The sequence below is a fragment of the Marmota monax genome, unplaced genomic scaffold (assembly GCF_021218885.2).
Source record: "Marmota monax isolate L192 unplaced genomic scaffold, Marmota_monax_Labrador192_F-V1.1 WCK01_AAM20220418_F8-fsc00014, whole genome shotgun sequence".
NCBI lineage: Eukaryota > Metazoa > Chordata > Mammalia > Rodentia > Sciuridae > Marmota > Marmota monax.
Window position 1 is genome coordinate 17,422,110 of NW_026695222.1, and position 19,630 is coordinate 17,441,739.

The window sequence follows — 19,630 nt, forward strand, 5'->3', positions numbered from 1 at the left end:
CCAGGAACTACATTTTTCTTGTTTCCCGGGTCATAGCTTACCTTATCTCTAATACAAATACACTTCTCGTTACCTTCTTCACAGACACGGGCAAACATAATAAAGCGGTTGTAATCAAAATTATTTGGGATTCCAAGATGATGGCAGTCCCTAGAAAGATTCCAAAGCAAAGAGATGAAATTTTTCAACTAAGAAACTACTTTAAATAAATACTAATGCTATGCTAAATCTGCAAAAAGACTTTAACCAATTTTTCTAAAGTATTCAGTGCATACCTGGCAAAATAATCCCATTTATCCACATCAATGCCATTTCTTTTATTAGACACTATCTCATAAAGAAAGCTTTTCTCTTTAGGACGTCCTTTATATGGCCACTGGAAGAAAAGAAAAATTTTAGATTGGCAACAAATCTATTTATAAAACAAAGCAATTGTATTAATTTGCAAATTATAAATAGATATTGATTGAGAATAATAGATAAGTTAGAAGGTTCTACTCTTTCTTCCTTCCACTAGTTTCTTATACAAGTAGAAAAGGAAAAGAAATGCTAAGGTATATATCCTATTAATACTAAAACTTCAGGCTGGGGATGTAGTTCAGTGGTAGAAAGTGTGCTCATCATATGTGAAGACCTGGGTTCAATCCCCAACACTACACACACACACGCACACACACACACACACACACACTATGTATATATTATAGTCTATGAACATGATATATATCTATAAATATGATATCTATCTACATATACACATATATTACATATAAATGAAATGCTAAGACTATTGAAAGGGTTTTAATATCATTATATTTTCCAAAACCAGCAACTTTCTTATTTTCTTTGTTTAAAAGCTTTTTAAAAATATAACATTTAGGTTGGGGATGTGGCTCAGTGGTAGAGCGCTTGCCTAGAGTGCATGAGAGCCTGGGTTCAACCTCTGGAACCTCCCCCCTCACCAAAAAAAAAAAAGATTTAATTATGAGCTAGAAATAATATTCCTTAGATAATAATGCTCAAATTTATTATTTAAAATAGCATTATTTGGGGCTGGGGTTGCAGTTCAGTGGTAGAGCACTTGTCTAGCATGTACAAGGCACTGGGTTCAATACCCAGCAGCAAATAAAAAATAAATAAACAAAATAAAATTATTTTTAAAATAGCAGTATTTTTCAAAGTAGTTATAATCTAGACTAAATGATATGTCTGTTCAAAGCATTTTTGGAGCTCCATTTTTTGGGGGGGGCTAAGATATTTGCTGAAAAGTTCAATTCCTTCAAGTAGATTTGAATGTACTTTGAGGTTAAAAAAAAAAAAAACCTAAAAAATCTTAATTATCTCCTTATTTTCCAACTTCTTTTTTATTAGGAAAAATACAAAAGATCAAAGAGGAAACCAAACTGATTTCCCCCTGAATCAGTTCAACTTTTCTAGGTCTTTGTATACTTTCTAGGTCTTTATATACTTAATATTTTAAAATATGGTACACAGGCACACTTTTATATTTCCAAACAAAGTTACTTACGGTTTCTATATAAAATATTGCATATACATTCATTAAAAATGAATGTATAGCCAGGCATGGTGGTGCATGCCTATAATACCAGCAGCTTGGGAGGCTGAGGCAGGAGGATCATGAGTTCAAAGCCACCCTCAGCATAAGCAAGGTGCTAAACAACTAAGTGAGACCTTGTCTCTGATAAAATATAAAATAGGGCTGGGGATGTGGCTTGTGGCTCAGTGGTCGAGTGCCCCTAAGTTCAATCCCTGGTACCAAAAATAAGGATTCCTATATATATATATATATATATATATATATATATATATATATATATATATATATATGCATATGTATATATTTAAATTTAAATTGTATTGAATTTGTATGCAATATTTTATATAGAAACCTTAAGTAACTTTGTTTGGAAATATAAAAGTGTGCCTGTGTCACCATATTTAAAAATATTTAAGTATATAAAGACATAGAAAAAAGTTGAACTGGTTCAGGGGGAAATCAGTTTGGTTTCCTCTTTGATCTTTTGTATTTTTCCTAATAAAAAAGAAGTTGGAAAATAAGGAGATAATTAAGATTTCTTAGGTTTTGTTTTTAACCTCAAAATACATGCAAATCTACTATTTTATTGAACTACAAATTTTTTATAAACCATGTTCATTATTTCATAAATATATTACAGATATTTTATGAGAACTCAGTTAAGAGATGGAAAACACACAAATGTCATTTTTTGTATTAAAGGGTAGAAATATGCAACATATTTTGCCATTTAGTTCTTCTACAATAGGAAAATGTGTAGCTCTGAAGGAATCAAGAATAGCCTTGATAAAAAGTACCAGTCAGTTCAAATCAAGTTGAATACAAACTTACCACAGAATCTTTTACTGGTGTTTCAAGTGGTCCTATAATTTGTTCCTTGATAAAGCAAATATCTTCCTCAGGGATAAGACCATACTGTTCCATGATAGGTCTGAGTCCATTAGAATTTACTAGATGCTCAAACATTTGAACTGAGCCCTGTTCATGCTAGAAAAAAATCAGGATAACATGGCTTGTTACAGACTCTAGCCAATTAGGGGCCCTAATTATACAAATTATTCTTGATTCCAGGTAATTCTAAGTTAAGATTCTACTGCATGTCAATAATGCAGTTTCCAACCATAGTCTTGCAGGTTTTATCAATACTGTAAATATTTTATTGAACTACAGAATTTTTATAAACCATGTTCATTATTTCATAAATATATTACAGATATTTTATGAGACATAATCATTTGTGATATCTTGAAGAATATTACCAAGTTTTACAGGAGAATCCTACTTTAAGGACGATCATAAAATTCAGTTCTGTTTTTCATCAGTATTGGAACAGGTGAAGTAAAAAGCTGTTAGTACTTCCATCTAGTGGTGAAAAAGAATAAGAGCAACCTCATGGGTAAAATTAAGTGTCTTAGATCTCTGAAGTCAAGATCTGGGTCCCCCTCAGTTGGCTCATGACTCTGCTCACTCATTCTTAATCAATGTAAAGAGCAAATGATTCCCTGGAGACATCTGCCCTATTTCACACCTTACAAGATAAAAACCAAAACCTGAATGAGCCCGTAACTTTGTGTGTGTGTGTGCCGGGGACTGACCCATAACTCTTCTTAAAATTAAATCAAGACATATATTAATTACAAAAGGAGGTAAACCTGTAACTGTACAGTAGAAAAATGTGGCAGACATTGCTTTACCCAAGTTAAGTTAGTATCACTAGTAAAATAGATTTTATGTGCCTCCTGAAGTGACACATTAAGAAGAACATATTGCTTCTCTGGCATTGTGCCAGAAATACATAGCCTGACTACATGAAAACAGACTAAATGAAAGTTAAATTGACATTCCACAAAAAAGCTCACCTGCCCTTAAGAAAATGACAAAGTCATGAAAGATAAATACTAAAGAATTAGCCAAAGCATGGTGGTGCATGGCTGTGGTAATCCCAGCAGCTTCAGAGGCTGAGGTAGGAGGATCTAGAGTTCAAAGCCAGCCTTAGCAATTTGGCAAAGCCCTAAGGAACTTGGCAAGACCTTGTCTCAAAATACAAAAAAAGGAATGGGAATATGGCTTAATGGTAAAGCGTCCCTGGGTTCAATCCCCAGTACCATTAAAAAAAAAAAAAAATCCTGTTGAACTGTTCAAGATTCAAAGAAATTAAAGAGAAATGGCAACTAAGTGCAAGATTATTTGGGGTTTTTTGGTGTGTTTTTTTTTTTTTTTTTTTTTTGGCAGGGATTGAACCCAGGGGTGTGTCGGGAGCCATTCGTGGATTATGTGTGGACCAAATTGGCATGGAAGCCCACTGAATGGGAAAATCTGGTATTTGGTAACTTCCAGCGGCAATCCTGCTGGTAAGATCGCTCAGATACATGAGTCCTATTCAGCTCTGCCAGGTTCCACGTAGCACCAGAGATGGGGTGACCTGCTGTGGCTACACAGCCTCTCAGAGATGGGTGTAGCCTGCCAAGATGCCAATCAACCTCTTGACTGCAAGACATGATGAAGCAAGACTCCCTCCAGAAACCTTTTCCCTTACTTTGATGTACCCCCTTAAATAAATCATCAGAGCCATTTTCTAATTGTTCAGTTCTAGCTCCTGTGTGGGCTGGACTTATCAGACACTCTGCTTTTAAAACCTATTATTTGACTCTGCCCCTTATTTCTTCACTAACTATTTCAGACTATATTCTCAGATGGCTTATCCTCTCCTGAGCAGGAAAAATTACCCTGGCAAAGCGCTGGCTGCCTCTTGATAGGGGTATTTAATTGCTGAGTCACATCCCCAGTCCTTTTTATTTTTTATTTAGAGACAGAGTCTCACTAGGTTGTTTACAGTCCTGCTAAATTGCTGAGGCTGGGTTTGAACCTGTGCTCCGTTGCTGGGATTACAGGTGTGTGCCAAATGCAAAATTATTCTGTATCCTGAACAAAGAAAAAAATTTCCCCTTTATCTATATGCATAATTGGTGAAATATGAAGGTAAATCTATAAATCAGATGATATTTCTACATTAATACTAATTTCCTGACTTTGGATAACTGTGCCAAGGTTATATTCTTGCTTTTAGAAATGCCCACTGAAGTATTTGGGAGTGAAAAGTTATGTCCAGGGCTGGAGGTTGTAGCTCAGGCAGAGTTTACTTGGCATGCACAGGCACTGGGTTGGATCCTCAGTACTGCAAAAACACAAAAGAGCTGGGACTGGTGGCATATGCCTGTAATTCCAGCAGCTCAGGAGGCTGAGGCAGGAGGATCACAAGTTCAAAGCCAGCCTGAGCAATTTAGCAAGGCCCTAAGCAACTCAGTGAGACCCTGTCTTGAAATAAAATACTAAAAAGGGTTGGGGATGTGACTCAGTGATTAAGTACCCCTGAGTTCAATCCCCAGTACCAAAAACAAAACAAACAAATAAAAAACCCCCAAAAACGATGGGCTAGGATTGTGGCTTGGGCTGGGATTGTGGCTCAGGGGTAGAACGGGTGGGACCCGGGTTCGATCCTCAGCACCACATAAAAATAAAGGCATTGTGTTGAGTCCATCTACACCTAAAAAATAAATATTAAAAAAAAAAAACCAAACCACAAAACAACAAGGTATGTCTAGCCAGATATGGTGGTGTGTGCCTGAAGTTCCATCTACTTGGGAGGTTGTGGCAAGAGGATCACTTAAGCCTCAGAATTTCAGAAGAGCTTGGGCAATAGAACAGTGAGGCCCTCTCTTTAAAATAAAAACAAAACAAAACAAAGCAAAAAAACAAGTATGTCTACAACTTATTTTCAAATGATTCAGAAAAGCATTTGTGTACAAAAGATAGCATGTTAAAAAATACAGCAAAACATTAACATTTGGCAAATCTCAGAAAACATTTCAAGTTTTCTGTGTAAAATTATGTAAAAATTAAATGTTAAAAAAAAATTCAATGTGTGGCTGGGGTTATGGCTCAGCAGTAGAGCGCTTGCCTATCATGTGCGGGGCGCTGGGTTTGATTCTCGACATCATATAAAAATAAAATAAAGGTATTGTGTCCAACTACAACTAAAACAGAATATTAAAAAAAAATTCAATCAGGAGGCTGGGGTTGTCACTCAGTGGGAGAGTGCTTGCTTAGCACGTGTGAGGCAGTGGGTTCGATCCTTAGCACCTCATAAAGATAAACAAATAAATAAAGGCATGCTGTCCATCCACAACTAAATTTTTTTAAAAAATTCAATCAGTAATTATAAAAGCATTTCCCCTAAAATCAGTAATAAAAAATAGTTGTCTAGGGCTGGGCTGTAGCTCAGTGGTAAAACACTTGCCTAGCACGTGTTAGGTACTGGGTTCAATCCTCAGCACCACATAAAAATAAATAAATAAAATAAAGGCATTGTATCCATCTACAACTAAAAAAATGTTTAAAAATATATATAATTGGGGCTGGGGATGTGGCTCAAGCACTAGCATGCTTGCCTGGCATGCGCAGGGCACTGGGTTCAAACCTCAGCACCACATAAAAATAAAGATGTTGTTCCCACCGAAAACTAAAAAATAAATATTAAAAAAAATTCTCTCTTTTAAAAAAAAAAAAAAAAAATATATATATATATATATATATATATATATATATACACATATATACATATATACATATATATAGTTGTCCAATATTATGTCTTCTATTTAGTATTTTATTGGAAGTCTAAGAAGAATGGTAAAGGAATAAATAAAGCAATTACCCATATTAAATGGAAAAAATTAGATTTCTACTATTTGTTAACTAATATAATGAGCAGCAGAATGTAAACCAATAACACAGCAGGGTCCTGGGGTTTCTTTAAATTGTCTTTAAGACTAATGAGTAATTGAGTAACTTGTGAGTCAGGATACAAAGGAGGTCAGGTGTGGTGGCACACACTTATAATCCCAGTGACTCAGGAGGCTGAGGCAGGAGAATTACAAGTTCAAAGCCAAGTGCAGCAACTTAGTGAGAATCTGTCTCAAAGTAAAAAATAAAAAAGGCTGGGAATGTGGCTCAGTGGTTAAAAGCCCCTGGGTTAAAACTCTGGTACCAAAGGTGGGGCAGAGAAAGAGAAAGGAAAACAACAGGTGTGCTAACCCTGAGAATAAACAGGTGGAAACAAAGGGAACCAATTAATAAATACCTCAAGAGAAAGATCCATGGGGCTAACTCCTGTTAGGGAGTACTGGGATCATTATATACACTTAGGATTTATGGCCATAGGCTTCTCAGTGTATCAGAAGAGAAATTTCTTTAGTAGGGCAGGCCTAGGAAGATGAAATTTGTCCTGACACTGACCACATCACTTGCATTAACACAGGGCTGACTCATAGATGAAGCACCTGCTAAATGAGATGGTCATCATGACAACTCCAGAAAGAACCAACTAAGGTTAAAAAAAAAAAAAAACCCACCCAAGGTGGAGGAGGAGTCATACACGGGATTAGTGAAGACTGCAGAAGGTGGACCAGCTCCTTTGGCAAACATAAATCAGTAATAAATTTGGAAGTAGCATCAAGTTTCCTTGTCATTCTCTGCTCTGAGACGACTGGCTCTCCTTTCTTTTCCTTTAATAATTTTTTAGCTGTAAATGGACTTTATTTTTATTTATTTATATGCGGTGCTGAGAATAGAACGCAGTGCCCTTCACACATACCAGGCAAGTGCTCTACCACTGAGCCACAACCAGGCCCTCCTTTCTTGAGAGTGTATTTTGCTTGACTTTTTGTGTCTGCCTTGAAATGTTCTCTTATTAGGACACAAGAACCAAGGTTAGGAGTTTTGGCTCCCCATTCACCTATGACACCATTACATACATAATTAATTCTATATAAGCTAATAAGTCTTAAATGGGGAAGGCAAATACAAAGAAATGGACTTGGTAATGGCTGACCCACCATGCTGGAAAAAAACAACCAAACTCTGGACAAGTAACTCCCTGAAGGTCTGGGTAATGACCAAAAGCAAGCAGATGTTAGTGGAGAGTCAACACTCGGATGAAAAAGACACTAGGCAATATTTCAATATTATGCTTTTATCATGAGGGCACGCCCCAAGGCAGCAAAACTAGTGAGAAACTATCCATTTTACTGGCTTGAAGAACCAGAGGACTTCATAAAAATTGAAAACTTGTTTTCAAAAGGCACCATTAAAAAATAAATTGATATGGGGACGGCTGTGGCTCAGTGGCAGAGCACTTGCCTAACATGTGTGAGGCACTGGGTGCGATCCCCCACACCACATAAAAATAAACAAATAAAATAAAGGTATTGTGTCCATCTACGACTAAAAGAAATTAATAAATAAATAAATTGACAAGCCAGACATTAGGAAAAATTCACAATATATATATCTAATAGCACATATTAAAAAAAATTCCTGCTGTGGAGGCACATGCCTATAATCCCAACAACTTCAGAGGCTGAGGCAGGAGGAAAGTTCAAGGCCAGCCTAAGCAATTTAGTGAGGCCCTAAGCAACTCATAGAGTCCTTATTTCAAAATAAAAAATAAAATAGACTGGGGATGTGGCTTAGTGGTCAAGTGTCCCTGAGTTCAATCCCTAGTACCAAAAAAATAAAAATAAAAAATTCCTACAAATCAATAATAAAAGGTAAACAATAAAATTACTTTCTTTCCTCTCTCTCTCCATTTTTTTTTTTTTTTGCAAGCTCAGAACCTTACCCATGTTGGCAAACAATCTGCCAATGAGTCATACTTCCCAGCACTCAAATCAAAATTTTTAAATGGGTAAAATACTGAATTAACTCTTCAAAAAAAAAAAAAAAAAAAAAGAGAAAAAGACGTAGAATAACAAAGTGCCAAATACAAGTTACAGGTAATGGTATTCAACATATATTAGAAAATGCAAATTAAACCAGTAAGCTACCACTTGACATTCAGAAAGTCTAATCTGAAACATTAAATGTTGGGGTAGGGGTTGGGGTATAGCCAAGTGCTAGAATGCATGCCAAGCATGTACATGGCCCTAGATTCCATATGCAGCACCATAAAATAAATAAATAAAACAAAAAAAATGAAAAGTTAGTGAGGCTGAAAAACAACTGCAACTTTCACACATTGCTGATGGGAATGTACAACCAGGTTGGAAAACTTTGGTAGTTTCTTATAAAGTTAAACATGCAACTCCTATTTGGACCAGTTTCTACTCGTAAGTATTCACTTAAGAGAAATGAAAACGTATGTCCACAAAATTCTTGTACAATAACATGCACAATAATCTTATATGTAATAGCCAAAACCTACAAACAATCCAAATTCCATCAAAAGGAGAAAGAAGAAACAAATTGTGACTTGTTCATATACTGGGATAACGACTCAGCAATAAAGAGATCAACTACTGATCTCAAAAACCATTTTTTAAAAAAATTTTTTAGTTGTAGGACTGGGGATGAGGCTCAAGCGGTAATGCGCTCGCCTGGCATGCGTGGGGTGCTGGGTTCGATCCTCAGCACCACATAAAATAAAGATGTTGTGTCCACTGAAAAATAAATATTAAAAAAATTTTTTTTTTAGTTGCAGATGGACACATGCCTTTATTTTGTTTATTTATTTTTATGTGGTGCTGAGGATTAAACCCAGTGCCTCTCACATGCTAGGCAAGTGCTCTACCGCTGAGCCACAACCCCAGCCCCTCAAAACCATTTTGTTCAATAAATAAGACAAAAAAGAGTACCTACTATCTGATTCTACTTATATCAAATCTAAGAACAGACAAAACTAATCTGTTTATGAACATCAGAAGATGACGATGGGGAAAGAAGTGAGAATTGATTTTAAAAAGGAACAAAGGAAAAGCTAGGAGTAGAGTATGTGCTTAGCATGTGTAAGGCCCTAGGTTCAATCTCCAGCACCACCACTAAAAAAAAAAACACTAGGGTGGGAGAGTAAGAAATTTTCATAAAAAATGAAAAAGTATACACTGGTCAAAAATCACTTAAAATCTATACATATTATTATATGTGAATTATGCTTCAAAGAGAGAAAGAAAAAAAGAGGAGAAAAAAGTGGTTGACATGTAATAAGCTTTCAATTTATAACAATATCCTTATTTACTCCAGGTTCCAGAAATATAGTATAATAGGACCTGTGGGGGCCAACCTAACTTGACTGCTCAAAAACTGATTCCAGTAGCTCAGTGGCAGAGCACTACTTGCCTAGCACGTATGAGGCATTGACTTTGATCCTTTGATCCTCAGCACTTCATAAAAATAAACAGATAAAATAAAAGTATTCTGTCCATTAAAAGAAAAAAAAAAAGGATTCCAAAAATATACATCAGCCTCCAGCAAATGCCTAATTATAAAATGGTTCATTTAAAGTATTTTTTGAAACTTGTTGGTAGCATTACTTTAGGGTCATACAAAATGAACAAAAAATGGAGTTAGCCTATTTTGTTTTATAGTAGGTCAACAGAATAGAAAGAAGATCAAACTGACAACTAGGAAACCTGGTTTTTCCAGTGCTGGCTCCACCTTTCACTCATAATGTTGTGAATTTTGGCACATGAATAGGACTCTAAGAGCCTCAAGTTTCTTCACTGGGTAAAAAAGGAAGATAACAATTCCTTCTTTGCCGACTAAGAACCAAGAGAGCACGTACAGACGTGCATGGAAACACCCTTAAAACTAGAGTGAGGAAGGATATTACAACCAAGCAGGAAAAACCAAGCAGAGAATCTCGCTAAACAGCCCATTTAAACAGTCTTGGTATCAACTACTGACTATATGAATACATACCGTCCATTTCACTCCTGGGCGAGCAAGTGGAATAAATCTCCCATCAAACATATGAGAAAATGGCCCATGACCTTAAAAACAAAAGCAGCCTTAGAACAAGAAAAATGTTTGTAAATTGGTAAAAAGTGAATTCTTTTAAAAATCGTTTCAGTTTAACTTAAGTATCAACAGACACTAATAATCTATAAATAAAATGTTCTAAAACAACAGAATAAGAAGCAAAAATTAGGGGCTGGGGTTGGGGCTCAGCGGTAGAGTGCTTGCCTCACACATGTGAGGCCCTGGGTTCAATCTTCAGCACTACATTAAAAATAAATAAATAAGGGCTGGAGATGTGGCTAAAGCGGTAGTGTGCTCGCCTGGCATGCCGCGTGCGGCCTGGGTTCGATCCTCAGCACCACATACAAAGATGTTGTGTTGTGTCTGCCGAAAACTAAAAAATAAAATATTAAAATTCTCTCTCTCTTAAAAAAAAAAAAATAAGAGAGTTGAAGACACGTTAAAAAAAAAAGAATTTGTCAGTTAATGTAGCATAATGAACAAATGATATAAAAAAAATAAGTAAAATAAAGGTATTGTGTCCAACTACAACTAAAAAATAGATATCAAAAAAAAAAAAAAAGGAAGCAAAAACTAGCCGGGCGCAGTGGCACAGGGCTGTAATCCTGGCGGCTCCGGAGGCTGAGACAGGAGGATTGAAAGTTCAAAGCCAGCCTCAGCAATTTTCAAGGCACTAAGCAACTCAGTGAGACCCTGTCTTGAAATAAAATTCAAAATAGGGCTGGGGATGTGGCTCAGTGGTCGAGTGCCTCTGAGTTCAATTCCCAGTACCCATCCCTTCCCCCCAAATAGCAGCAAAAACAACATAAGAAAGTAAACTCTCCACAGAGAGGTTTCTAGTTGCCAGAGCTTACATAAATCTGATGAAAAGATAATTATGTGTTACCTAAAAGGAATGATGAAGGCTTATTATTATTTTTTCAATAAAATACAAGTTTATTTATTTAGGGCTGGGGATGTTAGCTCAGTGGCAGAGGGCATTCTCTGCTTGAATGGGTTCCATCTCTGGCACCAAAAAAGAAAAAGAAAAAGAAAAAAAAAATTTAATTGGCATGCAAATCAATGCAAATCATGGGTATTTTACAAGCAAGTTTTTTGTGTATGAAATGACAAACTGAAAGTCATATTCCTTTTTTCTTTGGTAATGTAACAATCCTAAAAGTACATTATTTTGAAATATCTGATTTACAGAAAATTTGAAAATTCAAAGATGTTTTCCTCTAAACCATCTCAAGTATAATTTTTCTATTACCTTAAATATATTAAATATATTAGTATGTACTTTACACATATAAGGACATTCTTATAAAATAAAAGCATCAAAATAAGGAAATTAATAATGATGTATTATTACCACCTAAATATCATACCCTATTCAAGTTTTGCCAGGTTCTCCAATAACGTCCTAAAAGGAATGTTAATTCCAAAATTTTTGGAATCTTCAGATTGCATATTTATAGATTAAGAAAGTAGTTTTAAGGCAATCCAAGGGGTGCCACCGAAAAAAATATTAGAATTTTATTACTCTCAAAGTTTAAAACATCTATCTTCATGTAAATTGTATAATATATATTTTACAACAAACATACAAATACTGGGGCTGTATTTTGGCATTTTTACTGGTGATATGCATGTCATAAGTAGAGACCACTAGTTTCTTACTCATAAGTGTGAATGTGTTTTGTTTTGTTTTGCAGTGCTGCAGATCAAATCCAGGGCCTTATAAAAGCTAGCCAATTATATTACTGAGCTACATCATGGGTCTTCAAATTATTAAATGTTGTGAACTTTAAAAACACTTACGGAGTTGGGGTGTAACTCAGTGGCAGAGAACTTGCTTATTATGTGCAAGGCCCTGGGTTCAGTCCCCAGCATTGCCAAAAAAAAAACTGAAACTTTGACATTGTTCGAATTTTTTCAGAAATGAGTTTTTTGGCTGCAGAGGGAGATAACCTAACCCAGTTCTGAGCCATTGCATGTCACAGTCTACACAAAAAGACTCATTTAGTACTGGGCTCAGGCTCCTGGGGACTGGCAAAGTTTTCATATTGATTGTCTCTAAATATCAAGAGTCCGGGCCCCCCAGCTCAAATGTAGAGCGCTCATCTAGCATGCACGAGGCACTGGGTTTGATCTTTAGCACCACATAAAAAAATAAAATAAAAATATTGTTTTCACATATAACTAAAAAATAAATATTAAAAAAAATATCCAGAATCCATTGAATTTTATCATCTCGGGGGCTGAGAGTATAGCTTAGTGGTAGAGTCTGTGCTTATCATGTATAAAAGCCCTGGATTCAATCCCTAGCACCAAAAAATAAAAAATAAAAAAAATAAAAATATAGTAAGGAGACAGAGTGCTCTAGCCCCTTTAAATATCTGATGACTGAAACACAGCACACCCAAACTCTCCTGTGATTAAAAATGTCAGGGACAAGGCTGGGGTTGTAGCTCAGTGGTAGAGTGCTTGCCTAGCACATGTAAGGCACTAGGTTCAATCTTCAGCAACACATAAAAATAAATAAATAAAATAAAGATATGTGTCCATCTACAACTAAAAAATAAATAAAAATAAAAATAAATAAATAAAAGTGTCAGGGACAGATCCTTTTCTCTTTTCTTTGTTAAAGGAAAAGAATGATATTCTTCTACTTGGATTTAAGTGGCCCAAAAATCTAATCTGAATCAGGGAACAAAAGGAGATCTCCAAATCTGTTTTAGGTATTGAAGGAATAAACTTGACAAAGTAACTAAAGAGAAAAAAAAAAAAAAAGTGCTGGGAATGTGGCTCAGTGGTTAAGTATCCCTGGGTTCAATACTGGGTACAAAAAAGAGAAAGCCCTTTCATGTAACGTGTAGCAAAGATATTTTACACAGGAAACTCATTAAAGACTACAAGAAAATAGAAGAGCAATGTTCTGCACTTACATGTCCTTCCAGAAAGAAGCAAAATTCCATTTTATATTAGTGTCAACTGAAGAGTCAAAACAAAACTTCCACATTTCTCTTGGTTAGTCTGATTTCTAAGTCACACAGAGAGGTGACCTATGTTATAATTCTACATAATAACTTTGGCTGTCTGTATTGCTTACCGAGATCATGACAAAGCCCAGCAATCTGAACACAGAGTACATCTCGATTACTGATCTGCAGCTCTGGCTGTTTTTCACGCAGTGAGCGGACCAGACATCCTCCTAAGTACGCCACCCTGTTGAGTAAAAACCAAGAGCCTTTATTTTGTTTGAAAGATGAACAACACTTCTGGAACTCAAGAGCTTCAATACATTTCCTGAACTAATATGTATTTGGGTAACTTTACAGAACATAGTCGATTTTAGAATACACACAAACAAGAATCTCAAAGCAGGCCCTCTGCCTCAACATCATTAATCATGAGGAAAATGCACAGCAAAACCATAATGAGACACCATTCTTACCACAGCTGTTAGGATGGCTACTATCATAAAGATAGAAAATAACAAGTTTTGGCTATGTGAAGAAATTGGGAAACTTTGGACAAGCTTATGTGAATGCTATGGAAAACAGTACAGTGGGGCTGGGATTGTGGCTCTGAGGTAGAGCGCTCGCCTAGCATGCATGGGGCACTGGGTTCGATCCTCAGTACCACATAAATATAAAATAAAGACATTGTGTCCACCTATAACTAAAAAAATTATATATATATATATGTATATATATACATATATATATATACATATATATATATATATATAAAATAAAGAAAACAGTATGGTATTGCCTCAAAAAATACAATTGTCATATGATCTAGTAATTCTACTCTGGTATATATCCCAAAGAAGTGAGAGTAGTGTCTTAAAGAGATGTTTGCACACCCACATTCACAGGAGTACTATATTCACAATAGCCAAAAGATGGAAGCAACCCAAGTGTCCATCAAGGAATGAATGGATAAACAAACAATGGAATATTATTCAGCCTTAAAAAGGAAGGCAGCGTGTTCCTATAGTCCTAGTACTTGGGAAGTTGAAGCAGGAGGATCTGTTGAGAACATGAGTTTGAGATCAACTCGGACAACATAGCAAGATTCCATCAAAAAAAGAAAAAGAACACAGGGGCTGGGGCTCAGTGGTAGAGTGCTTGCCTCGAATGTGTGAGGCACTGGGTTCGGTCCTCAGCACCACATAAAAATAAATAAATAAAGTTATTAAAAAATATATATTATAAAAAAAGCAAAACAACAACAAAAAAGAAATCTGACACATACTATGATATGGATAAGCCTTAAGGACATAATGTTAAGTGAATAAAGCCACTCACAAGAACAGAAATATTGTATGATTTCACTAAGATGATATACCTAGAGTAGTCAAATTCATAGACAGAAAGCACAATAGTTACCAGAGGCTGGGAAACAAAAGGGAGTAAAAGGGAATTATTGTTTATTGGCAAATAGTTTGTTTTGCAAGATAAACAGTCTGGCAATCGATTGCACAAAAATGTGAAAGTACTTAACTTTACTGAAGTACACACTTAAAAATGACTACTGTGGGGCTGGGGCTATGGCTCAGTGGTAGCGCACTTGCCTTTATATGTGAGGCACTGGGTTCGATTCTCAGCACCACATATAACCAACTGAGCTGTATCCCCAGCCCTATTTTATACAATTTTTAAAAAGGCAGTAATCTCTGGCTTTGAATGTTTACCACACAGATTGAAGATGAGATGTTTAACAGGGCTGAGGATGTGGCTCAGCAGTTCATTGTTTGTCTAGCATGTTTGAGGCTATGGGTTTGATCTCCAGCACCCACCCACACACACACACACAGTGCTTAACAAATATTAAATGTACTTTTACTACTTCCCTCTAAAAGCAATTTCTAAAAGAATACAATCTTTTCTTTCTCCTGAACTTTGAGTTTCAGGAGGAGCAAAATAATTTCTATCTTGTTTGTGATTTGTTGAAAATTGATTATAAATACATGTGTTCTGACTAATTAAAAATGCTATGGAATAGACAGGCATACAGAGTAATACACTGTGAGTATAGCATGAATCTGGACAACTGTCCATTTTTTCTCTCCCCAAGTCCTTTTGGCTGTACCTAATGGAAAAGCAGACCAAAGATTCAACTTCACTGTACATAACACAGGGGGCACCTTCTGCAAACTTACAAATGTTTTTCTGACTTACAAATTTCCTGATAAGTAAGAAAATTATCTAGTTTCAAAGAGTAAATTTATACAAGACTAAGTAGGGACTAAAGGAAAATAATCAAGTTTACAGAGTTTAAAAAAAAAAAAAGTAAAACCCATTAATACATAATTAGTTCTACTGGAAACCAACCTTATTAACTTTTAAACAGTATTTAAATACAAACATTTAATCCAACACACCTACCAATAAACACTTTCATTACCTTTTCAGGAAGGATATGAGATAGCTTAACCATACACAAAATAAACAAATTATAGCAGGGTAAATCAAAAGTCTCAATTTTATCTTCAATAAAATAAGGACATTACTACCATTTTGTAAAATTATTTATTCTCTAAGAGATGAGACAATTATTTGATGAGACAGAGGAGGTAATTAAAAGCTGCAAGTTCCCCACCTTCTTTCCCTTCTTACCCTAGACTATGCTCAAATCGATTATGTGAAGCTCCTGGAAAAACATAGTAACCGCCTCCCAACTGTTTGATGTATCGAAGACGCTGAAACTGAGGAGTGTCAATGATCCGGATAAGAAGAGGGTGGAACTCAATGTGGCCATGGACAGGATCATTGATCACCTGGAAAATTATGTTTAAATTAGTAACATAATTAGCAACATAACTCCATCTAAAATTTTTGTGTAGCCTTTCCTAACTATAGTACAAAGAGTTATTTAACTGTTCAAGCAAGAATAATATTAAAGAGCTAGGTACAGTGGCACATGCCTGTAATCCCAGCAGCTCGTGAGGGCTGAGGATATGGTTCAGTGGTCGAGTGCCCCCGAGTTCAACCCCTAGTAAACACGCCCCCCCAAAAAAACCCCACAAGAATAATATTAAAGAAAATGACAATATATTATATTACCTTAGATACCAGACAGATCTAGTATATTAGATTTGGGTATACTTTACTTTTTCCTAATGGATTCTAACAATGGAAAGATAGAATTTTCATTTTTGGATTAGGTATGTAATTTCAACTAAACATATTCAATTAAACATACTCACTGGACTGGAGGTGTAGCTCAGTGGTAAAGTACTTGTCTAACACGTACAAGACCCTGAGTTTGATCCTAAGCACCACAAAAACAACTCCACACATCTAACATACTCATCTAGATATAAACATATTCATTCAGATCATGTGAACCATGCTGCTATGGCCACTGTGACTACATTTTTTTCTGACTGTACCTACATCACTAAAATCACTAAAATCCTTAAGAAAGAAATATAAATAGAAAAAAAAAGAAAAAGATAGATAAGAAATACCCAGGAAAACAATTATTCATTTCTCTAAGCTAAAACAGGGGCTTTAAATATAGGAAAAGACTTACTCCTATATGCATCTTTAAATAAAGATAGAATTCAGTGGGCATATAGTTCAGTGGTAGAATGCTTGCCTATTATATGAGACCAAAGGATTGATCCCCAGCACTGCAAAAAAAAAACAAACAAACAAAAAAACAACTTTATCTGTCCATAATAACTGCCTCCGACACACCTTTTTTTTGTGTGCTGGGGATTGGACCCAGGGCTTTACACATGCTAAGCAAAAACCACTGAACTGCACTCTCAGCTAAATAACTGCTTTCAAAAACAAGTCTATAGAATAAATAATCTGAAAAGCTATCTAAGTCATGACCTTCAAACTATTTCATAGTTTCTTAAAAGGGCACAGAGGGCTGGGCATGATGGTGCATTGAGAGGTTAAGACAAGAGGATCGAGAGTTCAAAGCCAGCCACAGCAAAAGCAAGGCGCTAAACAACTCAGTGAGATCCTATCTCTAAATAAAATACAAAATAGGGCTGAGGATGTGGCACAGTGGTTGAGTGCTCCTGAGTTCAATCCCCAGTAACCCTCTGCCCCGCAAAAAAGTGCACAGAAGATCTGAGGGTATAGCTCAATGATAGACTGAGTACTTAGATGTGTAAGGGTTTGATCTCTAGCACCAAAAGGGAAAAAAAAAAAAATAGTATATGGAGTTCTAGGAGATGAAGAACTCTAGCTGTCTTGTTTAACTAATACACACACTATATTGCCTGACAGTCACTAGAAACTCAAACATGCTTTGAACAACTGCTGCCGAGCTGTTACTGAAATGTAATATATGTTAACATGCTGAATTATTACAGTTAAAGAGTACCATGTCAGGTTGGGGAAGTAGGTCAGAGGTAGAGTACTTTGCATAAATGAGGCTGTGGTTTCCATCCCTGACATCTCTGTCTCTCACATGTACATGTACACACACAGATGGTAAACTATGTTAATTAATAACAGAAATATATGGAAATATTAATTACAAAAACTCAATGCTGTATTAAAAAAAAGAAAAAAGCTTAAAGAGATCACCAGGCTCCACATTTGAACATACTACTGATAAGAAATTCATTTCCTGTAAAATTAGTTCAAGTCAATTTGGGTGCTGCCAGCTTCAGTCAAGGACTATTATTTCCAACTTTATGAGACTGGCTGATGTTTGTTGAGAAACCATAATCGATAAATATTTGAAAATCACATACTGGTCTATTCTTTCCTCCTAAACCAAGATCAATGTATCCACTATAAATGAGAATCTATTTATTCTTAAAGATTATAAAAGAAAAATTTTATAATCTATTTTTTTTTTTTAATATTTATTTCTTTTTTAGTTCTCGGCAGACACAACATCTTTGTTTGTATGTGGTGCTGAGGATCGAACCCGGGCCGCACGCATGCCAGGAGAGCGCGCTACCGCTTGAACCACATCCCCAGCCCCTATAATCTATTTTTAATTCACATAAAGGCCTAAAAGTCTTTACCATCAATTTTTCAGATTTAATAATCAGTCTTCAAATATTCATTTCACTCAACATTAAAACAAAATAAATTTAAGCTACTTACAAAAAATCAGTAAAAAGTATGTAACTTGGTTAATATACATATATTTTCATGTCAAAACGCATAGGGGAAAAAATGCATAGGGAATGCTTTTTCATGCTTTTATATATTTTTTGTTCCAGATACGTTCTTTTGCTAAATTGCCAGACCTGCCTTGAATTTGTGATCTTCAGCTTCAAACCTCCTGAATAGCTAGAATTACAGGTATGCATCACTGTGTCCAGCTCCCACTCTTAATAATTATTATTTTAGCTGGGTGAAGTGGTTTATACCAATAATCAGCTACTCAAGAGATGAGGCAGGGTTGGGGTTATGGCTCAGTGGTAGAGTGCTCGCCTAGCATGTGCGAGGCCCTGGGTTTGATCCTCAACACCACATAAGAATAAAGAAAACAAAGGTATTGTGTCCAACTACAACTAAAAAATAAATAAATAAACAAACAAACAAACAAATAAATAAATAAATATAAAAAGAGAGAGATGAGGCAGGAGAGTCACAAATTTGAGGTCAGCCAGGCAACTTAGCAAGACCCAGTCTCAAAATAAAAAAAAAAAAAAAGAGCTGATGTTATAGCTCAATGAAGGGTGTCCCTAGGTTTAGTCCCATTATGGGGGTGTGGGTCGGGGAACACTAGGACAGTATGAACTCAGATTCACCTTACCTTAGTTGTCTCAACCTGAGTTTTACTCAATCGTTGGATACAATGAAGCAGCTTATTCCTCTCCCTGAAGGAACTAAAATTACAAGATAAGTAAATTTATCATCATTTGCTTAATAATAACCCCAGGAGTATATAGTATATAATCAACTCTAGATTAGCTATATTGACAGATTAGATAGGAAGGAACCAGCAATAACTCCTAGGAACTCCCTTCTTCCTTTGCTTTTTAACTAAGAGCAATTAAGTTCCTACTGACTCAGGGGAGGCCTGCCCTAGGGTTCTGCCTTGATCCCCACCCCTCTTGGCAAACTCAGACTTTAGCATCTCTATAGAAGTCATCTTCACAATCCTGTACTGGTTTATGAGCATCAGGTATGACCCAAATATTATGAAGGCTTTAGCTTTATTTATATCCATCTTTTATTGTCTTTAATCCATCATAACACTTCAGTTTCTAGAAATAATTCAATAGGAATTAAATTTGAATAGCCCCAAATCTTGTTATGCCCTGCTTTATTTACA

The 19,630-nt window shown here is 35.7% G+C and overlaps 1 protein-coding gene across 1 annotated transcript in view; it reads right to left on the reverse strand.

Moving 5' to 3' along the window:
- Positions 1-19,630, reverse strand: part of Samhd1 (SAM and HD domain containing deoxynucleoside triphosphate triphosphohydrolase 1) — a 49,430-nt gene that overhangs the window by 21,399 nt on the left and 8,401 nt on the right. The window contains 7 exon segments of the mRNA XM_046433343.2: positions 42-150; positions 276-376; positions 2,390-2,545; positions 10,313-10,383; positions 13,467-13,582; positions 15,985-16,145; positions 19,109-19,181. Coding sequence (XP_046289299.2) covers positions 42-150; positions 276-376; positions 2,390-2,545; positions 10,313-10,383; positions 13,467-13,582; positions 15,985-16,145; positions 19,109-19,181 — 787 coding nt within the window.